We start from the raw sequence: 17,072 nt of genomic DNA on the forward strand, positions 1-17,072 counted from the left end.
AGCAAACCTGTAGCATCAGCTTATATTACAGCCAGGGAAGCTCATTTTCTGCTGGATAATTAGTGACGAGCCCTAAGCTTAGCTTCTCAACAGCCAATCAGAGCCCACTGAGCATGTGAGTGTCACAGACACTTTCCAAGATGGTGACCCCCTGTGACAAGTTTGAAGTCCTGGATCATTGCTGCTATTGACAAGCTGAAACTTTAAGCTGCTGCAATAAATTCAGAATATAAAATATATAGCCACATTTATTTTTAAGATTTAGTTCTCCTTTAAAGACCTTCCAACATTTTGGGTCAGGTTTAAACAGACACCCCCCCCCATCTACATTTAGCTCCATTTGGGTGCTCCATCTAGTGTAAAGTTTATATAACTTTAACAAGAATAAACCTTTAACATGGGCATTATTGGTTATCACAAGCCAAACATCACAATTACATAAACGTAAAGTAGTATGCAGGTATGCAATCTGTTATCTGGAAACCCGTTATCCAGAAAGCTCTAAATTACGGGATGACCATCTCCCATAGACTTCATTGTAATCAAATAATTCAGATATTTAAAGATGATTTCCTTTTTCCCTGTAATAATAAAACAGTAGCTTGTACTTGATCACAACTAAGATATAATTAATCCTTATTGGGTTTATTTCATGTTTACATGATATTCTAGTAGACTTGTATGAAGTATGAAGATACAAGTTATGAAAAGATCCTTTATCTGGAACCCTTCCGATCCCAAGCATTTTGGAATACTGTTCCCAAACCTGTATTACAATACAGACACCGTAGTACTTCGTAGTGGGGTTGCATACCTCCTAACTGTCCTATTTTTTTGTGGGACAGTCCTGATTTTGACAGCTCAGCCTGCAGTCCCGGATTGTTACTGAAATGTCCGACTTTCTCTTTGATCTCTTTCACTGAACAGCCAGAAAAAGATACAAAGTTTCTAAAACTTTGGCAGAGAGCCCGGAATAGCAGATGCACTGATACATTTGTAATAATTCAAGATAAGCAAAGAAACAATTGTAAATATCTCAGATAAGCAAAGAAACAATTGTAACTATTTGAGATAAGCAGGTCTCTTGGGTAAACTGTTACTTGCACCTTAAAGGGCAATTCACCTTCATTAGCAAAACTGTAATAACACATAAAAACCTGACCCCAAAACCCCCAGAAATGTGTGACTTACGTAACCTGCCAAATTTTGTAAAGTATGTTATTTAGGGGTGTGGCAATAAAATAGGTGTCGTCCAAAACCTTTTTTTTTGTCCGTCTTTCTATTTTACAAATGTTGGGAGGTATGGGGTTGACCTTCACTGTGAAGTAGTGATGTGGGCCTAGGTAAGACGATTGCTGACAGCATTTTCCAGAACTTATATATCAGAGGATGATTTTTTGCTTCCACCACAAAAAGAATGTCTGGGTCCACCCCCCGACCCACTTCAGTAGCCACATACTGGCCAACTGTGTGACTAAGTGAATAGGAGCTGTGGCTGTGATTCCTAAACTGACCAACCTTACAGCAAAGACGTCCCATTCACATACATGTATTCAGCGCCTCCTGGTGGTTAGCAATCATAATGACAATTGGAACCCCACAGTCTATGGCCTTATGCGTTTCATGCCTAGATGCCACTTAGTCATAGGCAGTAAAGAACTCAGAATCAATGCAATATTTGAAAATACAAGACAAGAGAGGGAGGATATGGGGCACCTATTGGGGTTGAGGGTGGGCCTATCATGATAAGGGGTGGGCACAGGGCTGCCATCAGAATTTTTTTGGGCCCCCCTACAAGTAAAAAAAAAAAAACACATTTCCAAAACTCATCCCCCTGACCTAACAATTGACCAATTAGTATTCACTGCACCAGCAATGCCTCATCTGTATATATTATACATACAACTGCCAGAATAATTGTCATTAAACATATTACAGGATAAAGCCAATTATACTGGCAGTTGTATGTGCAATATATACAGATAAAACAAGTGTAGATATTTATGATAAGCAGGTCTCGTGGGAGAACCTGTTTGGGGTAGGGATGCACCGAATCCACTATTTTGGATTCGGCCGAACACCAGAATCCTTCGCAAGAGATTCGGCCGATTACCGAACAGAATTCTAATTTGCATATGCAAATTAGGGGTGGGAAGGGGAAAAGATTTTTACTTCCTAGTTTTGTGACAAAAAGTCACGCGATTTCCCTCCCTGCCCCTAATTTGCATATGCAAATTAGGATTCGACGTCGGTTCAGCCAGGGTGAAGGATTTGGCCGAATCCGAATCCTGCTGAAAAAGGCCGAATCCCGAACGGAATCCTGGATTCGTTGCATCCCTAGTTTGGGGTGTTCACCTTTGAATTAACTATTAGTATGATGTAGAGAGGGATATTCTGAGACAATTTGCAATTGGTTTTTATTTTTTATTACTTGTGGTTTTTGGGTTATTTAGCTTTTTGTTCAGCAGCTCTCCAGTTTGCAATTTCAGCCGCCTGGTTGCTAGGGTCCAAATTACCCTAACAACCATGCATTGATTGGAAAAAGAGACTGGAATATGAATAGGAGAGGGACTGAATAGAAAGATGAGAAATAAAGTAGCAATAACAATACATTTGTAGCCTTACAGAGCCTTTTGAAAGCTGGAAAGAATCAGAAGAAAACTGCAAATAATTCAAAAACTATCAAAAATAAATAATGAAGACCAATTGAAACGTTGCTTCTATAACATACTAAAAGTTGAATTTAAAGGCAAACAGTAATATAACATAAATACCACATACATACCACACAAATAACACATAAATGCCACATAAATACCACACAAATGCCACATAGATACCACATAACAGACAAATGCCACATAAATGTCACACAAATGCCACACAAATACCACATAAATATCGCATAAATATATAACACATAAATACAACATAAATAACACATAAATACCACATAAATAACATATAAATGCCACATAAAAGCTGAAATGTTTTCAAACTCTCCACAACCTGACACAGTTTCTCTCTGTCCATCTCTCAAACTTTCAAATATTGGGAGGTTGGTGCATTTAGTCCCTACAGCTCTGCCAACAAGTAAAATGAAGAGAAAAAGCCCCAGCGAATTTAGTTTAGCCAATCACAAGCTTTGTCACTAAGACTGCAGCCAATGAACAAGCAAGACGGCTGATGAGTGGGCGGAGTCTCAAGAACCAGACACTTTCTCACACACACACACGTAACCACGTGAGCTGCGAGTTATTGGCGCAGGCGCAGAATGGAAGCGACATCTTGCCAAAAGAGAAAGAGTGAAGATTAGATTTGGGTCTGTGCAGCGGCCGCACGGAGATGTATCGGTAGCGATTGGGGGATGGGTCTGCACTGAGGGCTGATCAGCACCGCCTGTGACTCTACAGCTGGAGAGAAGCCTGACAGGTACCGCGGGGAAGGGAACCCGGAGCTGGAGGCACATTCCATTATGTAATTATAGAAGGACTTTGTACCTCCAGTGACAGAAGCTTCCTGCCCCGCCCCCTATAAACGAGAAACACCCTCTCTTTACCCGCTCAGCAACACTTATTAGCCTTTATCCGCCTGTCCTGTAGCCCTCACTGCCCTGTACCCCTCTCTCCCCTGCCCTGTACCCCTCACCCCCTGCCCTGTAGCCCTCACCCCCTGCCCTGTAGCCCTCACCCCCTGCCCTGTAGCCCACATCCCCTCAGTCCCCTGCCCTGTAGCCTTCATGCCCTGTAGCCCACGTCCCCCTGCCCTGTTTAAAAAATGTACTTAAAGTTATAAGCAGTGGCGTAACTAGATATTACTGGGCCCTACAGCAAATTATTTTTCAGGCCCCCAAAATTTTTAGCAGTTGACTTGTTTTACCAATATTTATTGAAACTGTATATGAATTTGAGCCTCATTGGGCCCCTATACCTCCTGGGCCCCCTGCAGCCGCAGGGTCTGCTTCCTCTATAGTTACGCCCCTGGTTATAAGTTATAAAAGGATCGTTTAGGTTGCTATTAGCAACTGCACTTGTGCAGTTTTGTGTCCTACAGGAAAGCCTCCTCTCATTACACCTTTCTCTATTGGTAAACCTCCCTACTTAGCCCTCAAACGCCCTACTTGCCCCCTACTTTCTGCACAGATCCCTTGCACCTTTTAGTCTTTAATTAGAAACCCCCAACCTGCCTCTTCCTCTCCCAAACGGGGATCTCTTATCTGCAACCCAAATTGAGACCTCCTTGTCTGTCCTTTTCCCCAAGGGGACCCCTTGCCTGCCTGTCCCATACTCTGCCCAGAGTGGAATCCCTTGCCCCTTTTAGTCTTCAGTTAGAGACCCCTCTAACCTGCCCCTTCCTCTAACCCAGTGATCCCCAACCAGTAGCTCGCGAGCAACATGTTGCTCTCCAACCCCTTGGATGTTGCTCTCTGTGTCCTCAAAGCAGAAGCTTATTTTTGAATTCCAGGCTTGGAAGTAAGTTTTAATTGCATAAAAACTAAGTATAGTACCAAGTAGAGCCTCTTGTAGGCTGCCAGTCCACATAGGGGCAACTAAAGAGGCAATCACAGCCCTTATTTGGCACCCCAAGGGACTATTTTATGCTTGTGTTGCTCTCCATCTCTTTTTACATTTGAATGTGGCTCACGGGTAAAAAAAGGTTGGGGACCCCTGCTCTAACCCTACAGAGTGATCTCTTATCTGCTCCCTCTTCTCTCCAAATGGAGATCTTTGCCTGTCTCTTCCACTGCATTTGGCACATCCTTTCCCCAGAGGGCAATCCCTTGCCAGCCCCATACTCCCCCCAAAGGCAGAGCCAGAGTCTTAGAGGGCAACCCCATTGCCTGTCCCAACCCCTCCTTAAAAGGAGACATATAGGATAAATGAAACCCCCCTAATTTTGTAGGCAATAATGAATACTATATGGTGCTGGTTTTACTTTTGCCCAAAAACTAATGTTACCTTCAAAAATGGCCCCTTTATTGCAGCCCCTATAGATCTGCTATGGTCCCCTTCAAATGAGGGGTGGGTGTGTCCTAACAGTCCCTACCAGATGCACACTAGGAGGGGGACAGCCAATCACAGCCCTGCAGTCACACAAAACACAGTCTTCAGTTCCCTATCAGGTCCATCTAGCGGCTGATTGGTTCCTATCTCAGTGCGCTGAGTGCCGTCTGGGAAAGGGGCAACAGGAAGTGGAACAGATGGGCAGGACTAGTAGAGTTTTTGCAGAAATTTTCAATAAAGTAACCACATTCCTTCTATATGTAAAAGAGTTTAATGCACTGGTACATTCTTATTTGTTACATAATATGTCTCCTTTAAATTCAGTTGTTAGAATTGATACAATAGTTACTAATACTCCAGAGATGCTGTTGAGAAATGGATCAACTCAATGTTGCAAAATTGTAACAGTTCAGAGTCTGCACCTGAATTACTGAGCTGTCAGACTCAAACACCAGAGACAGGAACATTCAACTTTAAACTTAGATTTTGGGGAAAAAATGGTAACAATTAAAAAATGAAAAGTAGTTGAAAAAAGTCTTTATTTCAGGGGAACAATCTGAAAACAATTGAACTTTAAAAAGTGTTTGGAAGGTGAACAACCCCTTTAGGGCAGAGACACACGATTAGTCGGCCAGTGACAATTCGCCTCTTCTTCGGGCGACTAATCTCCCCAAACTGCCTCCCATCGGCTAGAATGTAAATCACCGGCCGGATGGCAATCGGTGCAGTTTGTTTTCCGAAGTCGCCCAAAGCTTCCTCTGACTTTGGCGACTTTGGAAAACGAAGCACACCGATTGCCGGCCGGTGATTTACACTGTAGCCGGCGGGAGGCAGTTTGGGGAGATTAGTCGCCCGAAGAAGAGGCGAATTATTTCTGGCTGACCACCCTGAATCTGAGCTTGTGTCTCTGCCCTAAATGATAATGAAATCCACAGATTCTGGGACAAAGATAAGAATTGTATCAATTTAGACCAGTTTACAGGGTCGCCGACCCCCCAGAGCTGCTTTACAAGTTGAAAAATAAAACTTTTACATGACAATATTAGAAAAACGGTCACACTTAGAAAGTGGGGATGCACCGAATCTACTATTTTGGATTCGGCCGAACCCCCGAATCCTTTGCTAAAGATTCAGCCGATTCATCTGAATACCGAACCCTAATCCGAACCCTAATTTGCGTATGCAAATTAGGGGTGGGAAGGGGAAAACAGTTTTTACTTCCTTGATTTATGACAAAAAGTCACGCAATTTCCCTCCCCGCCCCTAATTTGCATATGCGGATTCGGTTCGGCTGGGCCGAAGGATTTGGCCAAATCCGAATCCTGCTGAAAAGGGCAGAATCCTGCCAGAATCCCGAACCGAATCCTGGGTTCTGTGCATCCCTAATAGAAAGTAATTGGAAAAAGTCTTTATTTCTGGGGAACAATCTGAAACCAACTGAACTAAAAAAAAGTGTTGGAAGGTGAAGCACCCCTCTGTGTCACAAAAACTCCTCTTTCCAGACGCTCCTGTGCTGCCTCTCTCTGGGCCAAGTGGGTGACAGATATTCTATGGTGGCGCCCTTTCCCCAAAAACCTTAGCAGCTCCCATATTTCCCTACAGATGCCCCCCAAAAGAGCAACACGTGGAAGGAGGAATCTTGAGGAGGAAGAGGAGCAGGAAGACGTGTCTCTAGGAAAAAGGAAACGGGAGAACGTGAAAAATGCTGAAGCCGGGCAGAAGAAACCATCAAAGAGGAGAAGCGGGGGGCAGCGGGGGTCTGCACTAGACACACCCTGCAGCAGAAAAGGTAATTACTCTGTTATTAAATCTACTTTGAATCAGGGGGGTTGTCATCTGGTGCTGCTGTGTTTGGTATTTTAACGAAATTTGCTCTCCTGTGCCCCCCAACAGAGTCTGACTGTGGAACAAACAGAGGGGACAAGTGGACAAGTATAGTGCATTATCTGTATCGCAGCACTCTGGGGGGCAATGTCGGAGCAAAGGTGAGATGCTGACATGTGCTAAGTTTTATTTTAAGGGCAATATCACTCTGTTTCGCCATCCATTCTATTTCCAGCTCTGCGGGTGGCAAAGTCCTCAAAATTGTCCTCTTTCATTGTAATGCATTTCATTGTCCAGGAATTGTTCATTTACAATACACTTTGGGGAGGGTTATGCAATAAAAGGCACATAGTTTGCCCAGGAGCAGTAACTCGTAGCAACCAATCAGCAGATAGCATTCACTGGTCACCTGTTTAAAAGGATGTCCTTGTGTGTATCCGTGCGGGCCAAGCCTCATTTTCATTCAGTTACTATGATTGGGTGAATCACGGAGTAGGTGTAGTAAGATGGCGCTGAACCTTTTCCGTGATTAGTATCCACCACTTATAACATCGGCATTTGTGATTTCCATTTGAGTTAGTGTGCTTGTGGAACGGGATGGGGGGGGGGCTTTGGGAGTGTTTAGTGATTTCACAAAAATAAATAGTGTGTTTTACCTAAAATATTCCCAGTAGTGAGACCCCCTGTTTAAGTAATTCTCCGCTATATGGATTCTTTTCTTCTTTAATGTATTTTAACCTTACTTTGGGGGGGAGCTCCGGTTGTACTTTACCTTTAAAAATACTGGTTAACTATATGAATGTTGAACCTCTAGCTGCAGCTTTGGGATATTTTTTTTCTTATACTTTTTTCTTCACCTGTTTAAAAGCAAGCATCTTATTGGTAGCTATGGGATACTGCTCCTGAGCAAATTTAGTGCCATTTAATACATATGGGGGTTCGTATGAAATGTAGGGCAGTGGCAAACTGCCAAATTTAAACTCCTCTATGTTAGCTCCTTGGTAGGCAGGTTATTAGATTACAAGTGCATCCTTAATCCCCCTGTGTAATAAACAGTCACAACAAAGGGTGAAGGATGGTTGTTGTATCCTGATAACCAAATTATCGACCTTGCAAGGAGCAAACTGCTACATTTAAATTCCTCCATGTTTGCTCCTTGGTAGGCAGACTATTAGATTACAAGTGCACCATTAATCTCCCTGCGTAATAAAGCAGTCACAACAAAGGGTGAAGGATGGTTGTTATATCCTGGTAATCAAATTATTGACCTCGCGAGGAGCAAAACGCTACATTTAAACTCCTCCATGTTTCTTGGTAGGCAGACTATAAGATTACAAGTGCACCATTAATCTCCCTGTTTAACAAAGCAGTCACAACAAAGGGTGAAGGATGGGCGTTGTATCCTGGTAATCAAATTATCTACCTTGCAAATAGCAAACTGCTTAATTTAAACTCCTCCATGTTTGCTCCTTGGTAGGCCGGTTATTAGATTACAAATGCACCATTAATTCCCCTGCATAATAAATCAGTCACAACAAAGGGTGAAGGATAGGAATTGTATCCTGGTAATCAAATTATCGACCTCACCAGGACCAAACATGCAATAACCTTAATTCTTAATGTCCTATTCTATTTCTTCTTAGTACCTGCAAACCCCCTTTCTCCAGTCCCTGGCTTCCTACATATTATATCGGACCAACAGCCCCTTTGTTCGTAGGGTTACCACTCTGGAGTGGCACCCTATGCACCCAAATACCGTTGCAGTGGGATCGAAAGGAGGAGACATCATCCTGTGGGACTATGAAGAACTCAATAACACCCTTATTCCTGGGGTGAGTCCATTCTTCTTGCCCCGCTGGATCCCTATTACACTGTGTGTGTCTATAACCATGCTGTGTTTTTAACGCCCGCAGATTGGAGCAGGAGGGTGCATCACCGGAATGAAGTTCGACCCGTTTAACCCTAATCAGTTGTACACCTCGTCAGTGGCGGGTAGCACGGTGCTGCAGGACTTCTCTGGGCGCAATATACAAACGTTCACCAACACTGAGGACTGGGCGTAAGCAAGATGGCTCTGTGGGGTAGGCGGGGGTACTGACCCTTTGGGGGTAATTCTTGTATATTGGCTGTGGTGTCCCAAGGGCTTTCCCCACCCATAGCACAGGGCCTTGGGTGCCTGGAAATAGGAAATATGGCCATGGATAGATTTAGCGGTGAGCAAAAATGCCTCCATTGCTGCTGATAGGGTAAACTGGACCCCTCTCATGCATAGTATGGCACATGTAATCACCCAACATACATGATCCTGACTGGTGGACCCTGCATGCATGGATCATTTAGTTGTGAGCCACCAGCCCAAAGAATGGAAGCAGGAAACAATGTAAAACTGTTGGTTTTCCCATTCACACCATTATTCTTTGTATATTCCTTAAAGCAACAGTTCAGTGTAAAAATAAAAACTGGCTAAATAGATAGTATGTGGAAAATAAAAAATGTTTCTAATATAGTTAGTTAGGCAAAAATGTTATCTATAAAGACTGGAGAGACTGGATGTGTAACATAACAGCCAGAACTCTACTTCCTGCTTTTCAGCTCTCTAACTCTGAGTTAGTCAGCGACTTGAAAGGGGGCCACATGGGACATAACTGTTCAGTGAGTTTGCAATTGATCCTCAGCATTCAGCTCAGATTCAAAAGCAACCGTTATGACCCAAGTGCCCCCCCCCCTCAAGTCTTTGATTGGTTAAAGCCTGGTAACCAATCAGTGGAAGACAAGAGAGTTGAAAAGCAGGAAGTAGTGTTCTGGCTATTATGTTAGACATCCAGTCACTCCAGCCTTTATACATTACATTTTCAGCTAACTAAGTATATTAGAAACATTGTTTATTTTACAAAGCCTATCTATTTACCCAGTTTTTATTTTTATACTGAACAATTTTATGGAGCTTCCTGGCACATGGAAATCACTAGGGGGTGCACATGCAGTGTAGAGGCTTCCATTGCTTTAACAGCTTTTTCCTCTTCCCTAGAATGTGGTACTGCAGCGTCGACGTCTCTGCTGGAAGGCAGTGTGTGGTCACTGGGGATAACGTCGGCAATGTGGTCCTCCTAGAGACCTGTGGGAAGGAGGTGGGTATATTCCAGCTTTGAGCTTCCTGTTTCTAGATTGTAAGCTCTTTGGGGTAGAGACCTCATTTCAACTCTGTATTGAAAAGCAATTATTCCCGATCATGGTGTATTGATGCTTTATTCTCAGATTTGGAAGTTACGGCTGCACAAGAAGAAAGTCACGCACGTTGAATTCAACCCACGCTGTGATTGGCTGCTGGCGACCGCTTCTGTGGATCAGACCGTGAAGCTGTGGGACCTGAGAAACATGAAAGACAAGTCCAGCTGTCTGTACACATTGCCGCACGCACGGGGTGTTAACTCTGGTAATCGCTTTTTATTACCTCCAGTATCTTAAAGGGATTTGTGGCTATTTGGTACTCACAGGGATTTCTCGTTGCAGCTTATTTTAGCCCCTGGGATGGAGCAAAGCTACTCACTACCGATCAGCACAGCGAGATCCGTGTCTACTCAGCATGTGATTGGGCCAAACCGCAGCACATAATACCTCATCCTCACAGGCAATTCCAGCACTTGACTGCAATAAAGGTTAGATACATAAACGTAACGATCTGTAAAATATCCTGAAACACGGCACTTTATTATTTCAGTTGTTCTTTGAAATCACTTTGATTCATATAGCTTGTGTCCTTATCCTTTTACATGCTTTCTAAACTTATCATTGACTTCAGTTATCCTTATCAGTTACAGTAGGGGGTACATTATCCCTTATAATACATGAGTGATACTCAGAGTTCCCTGTATAACTCAGCCTTGTACCTTGTGCCTTTATATGGTCACAGAACAACCCCTCAGTGACTTCTAATATCCTTATCATTTACAGTAGGGGGTACATTATCCCTTATAATACATGAGTGATACTCAGAGTTCCCTGTATAACTCAGCCTGTAGCCTTGTGCCTTTATATGGTCACAGAACAACCCCTCAGTGACTTCTGAAATACTTATCATTTACAGTAGGGGGTACATTATCCCTTATAATACATGAGTGATACTCAGAGTTCCCTGTATAACTCAGCCTGTAGCCTTGTGCCTTTATATGGTCACAGAACAACCCCTCAGTGACTTCTAATATCCTTATCATTTACAGTAGGGGGTACATTATCCCTTATAATACATGAGTGATACTGTATATCCAGTTAAAACGTGGGATCTGGATGCACATGCCCCAAACCTTCAGCATAGGGAATGGTTCACGAGGAGACTATTTGGGCATATCTGTGCAATGAATGGACTTCTGTCTCTGACAACCTGGTGTGGGTTTTGTGGGGGCCTTCCCTTTCCACTTCAGTATCTCACATCTGGGTATTCTGGTAGTCCTTTACTTGCCTGTTGTGTTGTTCTATTTCAGGCTACGTGGCATCCCCGCTATGATTTAATTGTTGTTGGCCGATACCCCGACCCGCTCTTTCCAGGATATTCGTCAGATGAGCTGCGGACAGTAGACGTGTTTGATGGGCAGAAAGGGAACATCGTGTGCCAGCTCTATGATCCTTATGCATCTGGTATTGTTTCTGTAAGTGTCTGATCAGCCCAACATCTTCAATTTTGAGCTATTAATGTAAGTTGTCCAATTTTTTCCCTCTAGAGGTCTCCTAGAAAGAACTGACTGATAGAGGAACGTGACAGGATGGTTCACCTTTTAGTTAACTTTTAGTATGTTATAGAGTGGCTAATACTAAGCAACCTTTCAATTGGTCTTCATTATTTATTTTTTTTATCGTTTTTTAGTTATTTGCTTTTTTTCTTCTGACTTTCCAGTTTTCAAATGGGGGTCATTGACCCCATCTAAAAAAACAAATGCTCTGTAAGGATAAAACTATATTGTTACTGCTACTTTTTATTACTCATCTTTCTATTCAGTCCCTCTCCTATTCATATTCCAGTCTCCTATTTAAATCAGCGCATGGTTGTTAGGGAAATTTGGGGCCTAGCGACTAGATGGCTGAAATGGCAAACAGGAGAGCTGCTGAATAAAAAGCTAAATAACGCAAAAACCACAAATAATAAAATTAAAACCAATTACAAATAATCTCAAAATATCACTCCATACACCATCCTAAAAAATTATTTAAAGGTGACCAACCCCTTTAAGTACATCAGCCTGTGTGCATGTGACACCCCCATTACCCCCCAAACTATAACACTTGGCTGGAAGGTTCTAGGTTGGACCTCCCAGATTTCTATCTCCGCACCAGGAGGTCCCAGTCTTCCTACAGAAGCCCCTTCTCTCCTGTCTCAGGTCCTGCCTCTAGGAGTAGACATTCCTTTGGTCCAGTTGTTAACTCAGTTGCTATTTATTTATCTTTCCAGCTCAACAAATTTAATCCAATGGGAGATCTTCTGGCTTCTGGCATGGGTGAGTGTTCTCTGGTGTCAAGCTCCTCCAGTGACAGAAGTAGAAATTAGCTCTATTGCTTACTGTACCTGTTAGAATTAGGATGCTGCTTTGGGCCAAAGAGATGTGTATTGTAAGATACAATATGTACCCTGTTTTTAGGGATGCACCGAATCCACTATTTTGGATTCGGCCGAACACCCGAATCCTTCGCGAGAGATTTGGCTGAATACGGAACCGAATCCTAATTTGCATATGCAAATTAGGGGTGGGAAGGGGAAAACATTTTTACTTCCTTGTTTTGTGACAAAAAGTCACGTGATTTCCCTCCCCGCGCCTAATTCCATATGCAAATTAGGATTCGGTTCAGTCAGGCTGAAGGATTTGGCCGAATCCTGCTGAAAAAGGCCGAATCCTGACCGAATCCAGAAGTCAAGTTTAAATTCCATGAAATAAAATGTGCCTTTATATTATCAGAGAACCCCTCTGTGACTTTTCATATCCTTATAATTTACAGTAGGGGGTACATTATCCCTTATAATACATGAGTGATACTCAGTTCCCTGTATAACTCAGCCTGCAGTCTTGTGCCTTTATATGGTCACAGAACAACCCCTCAGTGACTTCTAATATCCTTATCATTTACAGTAGGGGGTACATTATCCCTTATAATACATGAGTGATACTCGGAGTTCCCTGTATAAGTCAGCCTGCAGCCTTGTGCCTTTATATGGTCACAGAACCCCTCAGTGACTTCTAATATCCTTATCATTTACAGTAGGGGGTACATTATCCCTTATAATACATGAGTGATACTCAGAGTTCCCTGTATAACTCAGCCTGCATCCTTGTGCCTTTATATGGTCACAGAACAACCCCTCAGTGACTTCTAATATCCTTATCATTTACAGTAGGGGGTACATTATCCCTTATAATACATGAGTGATACTCAGAGTTCCCTGTATAACTCAGCCTGCAGCCTTGTGTCTTTATATGGTCACAGAACCCCTCAGTGACTTCTAATATCCTTATCATTTACAGTAGGGGGTACATTATCCCTTATAATACATGAGTGATACTCAGAGTTCCCTGTATAACTCAGCCTGCAGCCTTGTGTCTTTATATGGTCACAGAACCCCTCAGTGACTTCTAATATCCTTATCATTTACAGTAGGGGGTACATTATCCCTTATAATACATGAGTGATACTCGGAGTTCCCTGTATAAGTCAGCCTGCAGCCTTGTGCCTTTATATGGTCACAGAACCCCTCAGTGACTTCTAATATCCTTATCATTTACAGTAGGGGGTACATTATCCCTTATAATACATGAGTGATACTCAGAGTTCCCTGTATAACTCAGCCTGCATCCTTGTGCCTTTATATGGTCACAGAACAACCCCTCAGTGACTTCTAATATCCTTATCATTTACAGTAGGGGGTACATTATCCCTTATAATACATGAGTGATACTCAGAGTTCCCTGTATAACTCAGCCTGCAGCCTTGTGCCTTTATATGGTCCCAGAACCCCCCAGTGACTTCTAATATCCTTATCATTTACAGTAGGGGGTACATTATCCCTTTTAATACATGAGTGATACTCAGAGTTCCCTGTATAATTCAGCCTGCAGCCTTGTGCCTTTATATGGTCACAGAACAACCCCTCAGTGACTTCTAATATCCTTATAATTTACAGTAGGGGATACATTATCCCTTATAATACATGAGTGATACTCCGAGTTCTCTGTATAACGCATCATAATCATTTATTTTAGGTTTTAATATCTTGATCTGGAGCCGGGAGATTCTGTTGATGATGAAGCAGGAGGAGATGATGAAGGCTCTGAGGGAAAAGGGACTTTCAGTGGGGAGAAAGGACCTTCCGAATTCCAGATTGCCACATTCCAGAGAGAAGCCAGGGAATAAAGTCGGTGCGACGGAGAACAGTAAGACACGGACTGTAAAGGACTCTACTAAGCGCGGGAAGCACAAGTGAATTTGGGCTTCAGTGCACAATTGGTTAACATTTCACATGATGAGTATGGTGGCCAGTGAGGTCCAACAGCCTTGGGATTATTGGGTTGCTGGAGCCAAAACCCATAGTGCCTTATTGCACTGCTTTATGCATTTAATAGCAAGGTGTCTCCGTTTACTTTTCCCTTCCGGAATTTTTTCAGGATTGAAATAATTAGGGAGGGACGTAGCTTTATGTCCTGCATCTCCGACCTGACGAGCTCAATCGCTTGCCCCCTGCTGGCTTCTAGTGAACATTAACTCTTTGCTTTCAGGACAAGGCCTATATTATCTGTCTGTTTTTTTTTTTTATTTATTTTTTTTATACATGAAAGAAAGGGATGTGGATCAGTTTTAAAACAGAAATATCCGGGTGCTGCCGGATTATCACTTGGATTCTGGGACTGCAATGCTGGACTGATGGGACTGACCCCGTCGTTGTAACCAGGCCTTCAGCTGAGCCAGAGGTTTTTGTAGACAAAAGCTGGCTGATGATTGGACAGAAGAAGACAACGGGATCATGGGATGGGCTACACGGATGTTGCATGTCCATTGATCACTAAGGGGAACTTCTAGGATTTTTGGGTGGCTGACAGGCTCTATTTGGGTCATAAACCTATGGATCCTACAGCTCTGAGGCCAAATAGTCCAATGGAAAATAAATGTGACTTCCATCCTGAACCTTGTCTTAACGTACTGGTTGGATCCCATCAGGTCCAGAATCAAAAGCTCCCACAGTATTGGGATTCGTTCCTCGCTTGTTCCAGGCCAATTGTCTCCCCTAGGAAGACCATGGTCATTGCTGCGATCAGTAACACCAAATAAATGAAAGTGTTTTAAAGGAATGACAATATAATGTACTGTTGCCCTGCACTGGTACAAAGTCACAGGTAAAGTGCCACACTCACACAACTCACTGTTTGTAGTCTCGGGTGCACGCTGAACTCCCCTCTGCACAGGTTCTTTACACGTAGATAAACAATTGCAGCAGCACTCCGATATGTGAAAAAATCTTTATTCGTGCAACAACGGCAACGTTTCGGACTATTCCAGTCCTTTATCAAGGCTTGATAAAGGACTGGAATAGTCCGAAATGTTGCCGTTGTTGCACGAATAAAGATTTTTTCACATATCGGAGTGCTGCTGCAATTGTTTATCTACGTTGCCCTGCACTGGTAAAACTGCTGTGTTTGTATCAGAAACACTACTATAGTTTATATAAACAAGCTGCTGTGTAGCCATGGGGGCAGCCATTCAAGCACAGGATACACAGTAGATAACAGATAAGCACTACTATAGTTTATATAAACAAGCTGTTGTGTAGCCATGGGGGCAGCCATTCAAGCACAGGATACACAGTAGATAACAGATAAGTACTACTATAGTTTATATAAACAAGCTGCTGTGTAGACATGGGGGCAGCCATTCAAGCACAGGATACACAGTAGATAACAGATAAGTACTACTATAGTTTATATAAACAAGCTGCTGTGTAGCCATGGGGGCAGCCATTCAAGCACAGGATACACAGTAGATAACAGATAAGCTCTGTAGTATACAATGGGATTCTTCAGAACTTATCTGTTATCTACTGTGTGTCCTGTGTTAGAATAGCTCACTGGCAGTCCAATTAAAGTGTATCCAAGTGAGTGAGGTAGTGGAGGGAGGAGAGTTGATTGTTTTGAACAAATGGCTGCCACTTTATAATGACTGCTTCGATCCTTGCTCTTCCAACTCCATGGTCTATGGGCAGGGCTTTTATTTTACCACCTTGCTGGAGGGATAGAGTCTCACCTCTCCCTACACTGGGGAGAAATGATATGGAGAGGGTGGGGGGTTCTAAAGGAGGGTCTGTATTCTGTATAAAGAGGGAACAGGTCACTGGTGCACTCTCCTTGCTCTGTCTCTTCTCCACCTGAGTCTATGGGCCTAGAACTAGAAGTGATCGTTATAAACTCAATTGGGATGGTTCCAGCAAGACTCTCAGAATAATAAAAACACATTTCAAAGTATGTCCTTTAACCACAGAAGCCAGTCAGATGTTTCCTTATTGTGATGGCAACCGTCCGATTGGCCTATTAGTTGCTGTAGGTTAGAGGGTGTGGCCAACCCTTGTACCACGTTACCACGTATTCCCTAATGTGGCTCTGAAACAGCTGGTCTGGCTTTAAGCAAAGTGATTGATATACCGGAATAAGTGACAGACTCCCAAGCTAAACAAGAGATTGTTAAAGGGGACAGAGCTTTAAAGGAGAAATCAACCCCTACCCTCCCTCCTCCCCCCAGCCTAAGTGTTACCCCGGGCAAATGCCCCTAACGTTTTACTTACCCCTCGGTGCAGATTCTGGTATCGGAGTTCACGGGCGCCATCTTCAGCTGCTTTGGTAATCTTCGGAATGAGATCGCGATTCGCCAATTTCCGTGAGTTTCGTCGCATGCGCAGTTGTAACTAAACAGAAAATTGCTGCAACAGCCGATGCACCGCCACGCCGTCTCATTCTGAAGAGAAGAAGATGGCGTTCGTGAACTCCGATGTCTGAATCTGCACCGAGGGGTAAGTAAAACGCTAGGGGCATTTGCCCGGGCTAACACTTAGGCTGGGGGGAGGAGGGTGGGGGGTAGGGTTTTTTTTAACTTTAGGGTTGAATTCTCCTTTAAAGGGGAAGTAAAGTGTAAAATAGAATAAGGCTAGAAATGCTGTATTTTGTATACTAAACATAAACATGAACTTACTGCACCACAAGCCTAATCAAACAAATGATTTAT

At 43.1% G+C, this 17,072-nt stretch overlaps 1 protein-coding gene across 1 annotated transcript; it reads left to right on the top strand.

The window, feature by feature from the left end:
• The first annotated feature begins 3,249 nt into the window (after positions 1-3,249).
• ddb2.L (damage-specific DNA binding protein 2 L homeolog) lies at positions 3,250-15,151 on the top strand. The gene is made up of 11 exons (XM_018257380.2): positions 3,250-3,432; positions 6,606-6,792; positions 6,897-6,988; positions 8,471-8,659; positions 8,741-8,886; positions 9,856-9,955; positions 10,083-10,260; positions 10,338-10,483; positions 11,306-11,470; positions 12,268-12,313; positions 14,069-15,151. Exons 2-11 carry the CDS (start codon positions 6,606-6,608, stop codon positions 14,287-14,289), a joined length of 1,470 nt encoding a protein of 489 aa, XP_018112869.1. The 5' UTR covers positions 3,250-3,432; the 3' UTR covers positions 14,290-15,151.
• The last annotated feature ends 1,921 nt before the right edge of the window (positions 15,152-17,072 follow it).

This window comes from Xenopus laevis, chromosome 4L (genome assembly GCF_017654675.1).
Source record: "Xenopus laevis strain J_2021 chromosome 4L, Xenopus_laevis_v10.1, whole genome shotgun sequence".
Classification (NCBI taxonomy): domain Eukaryota; kingdom Metazoa; phylum Chordata; class Amphibia; order Anura; family Pipidae; genus Xenopus; species Xenopus laevis.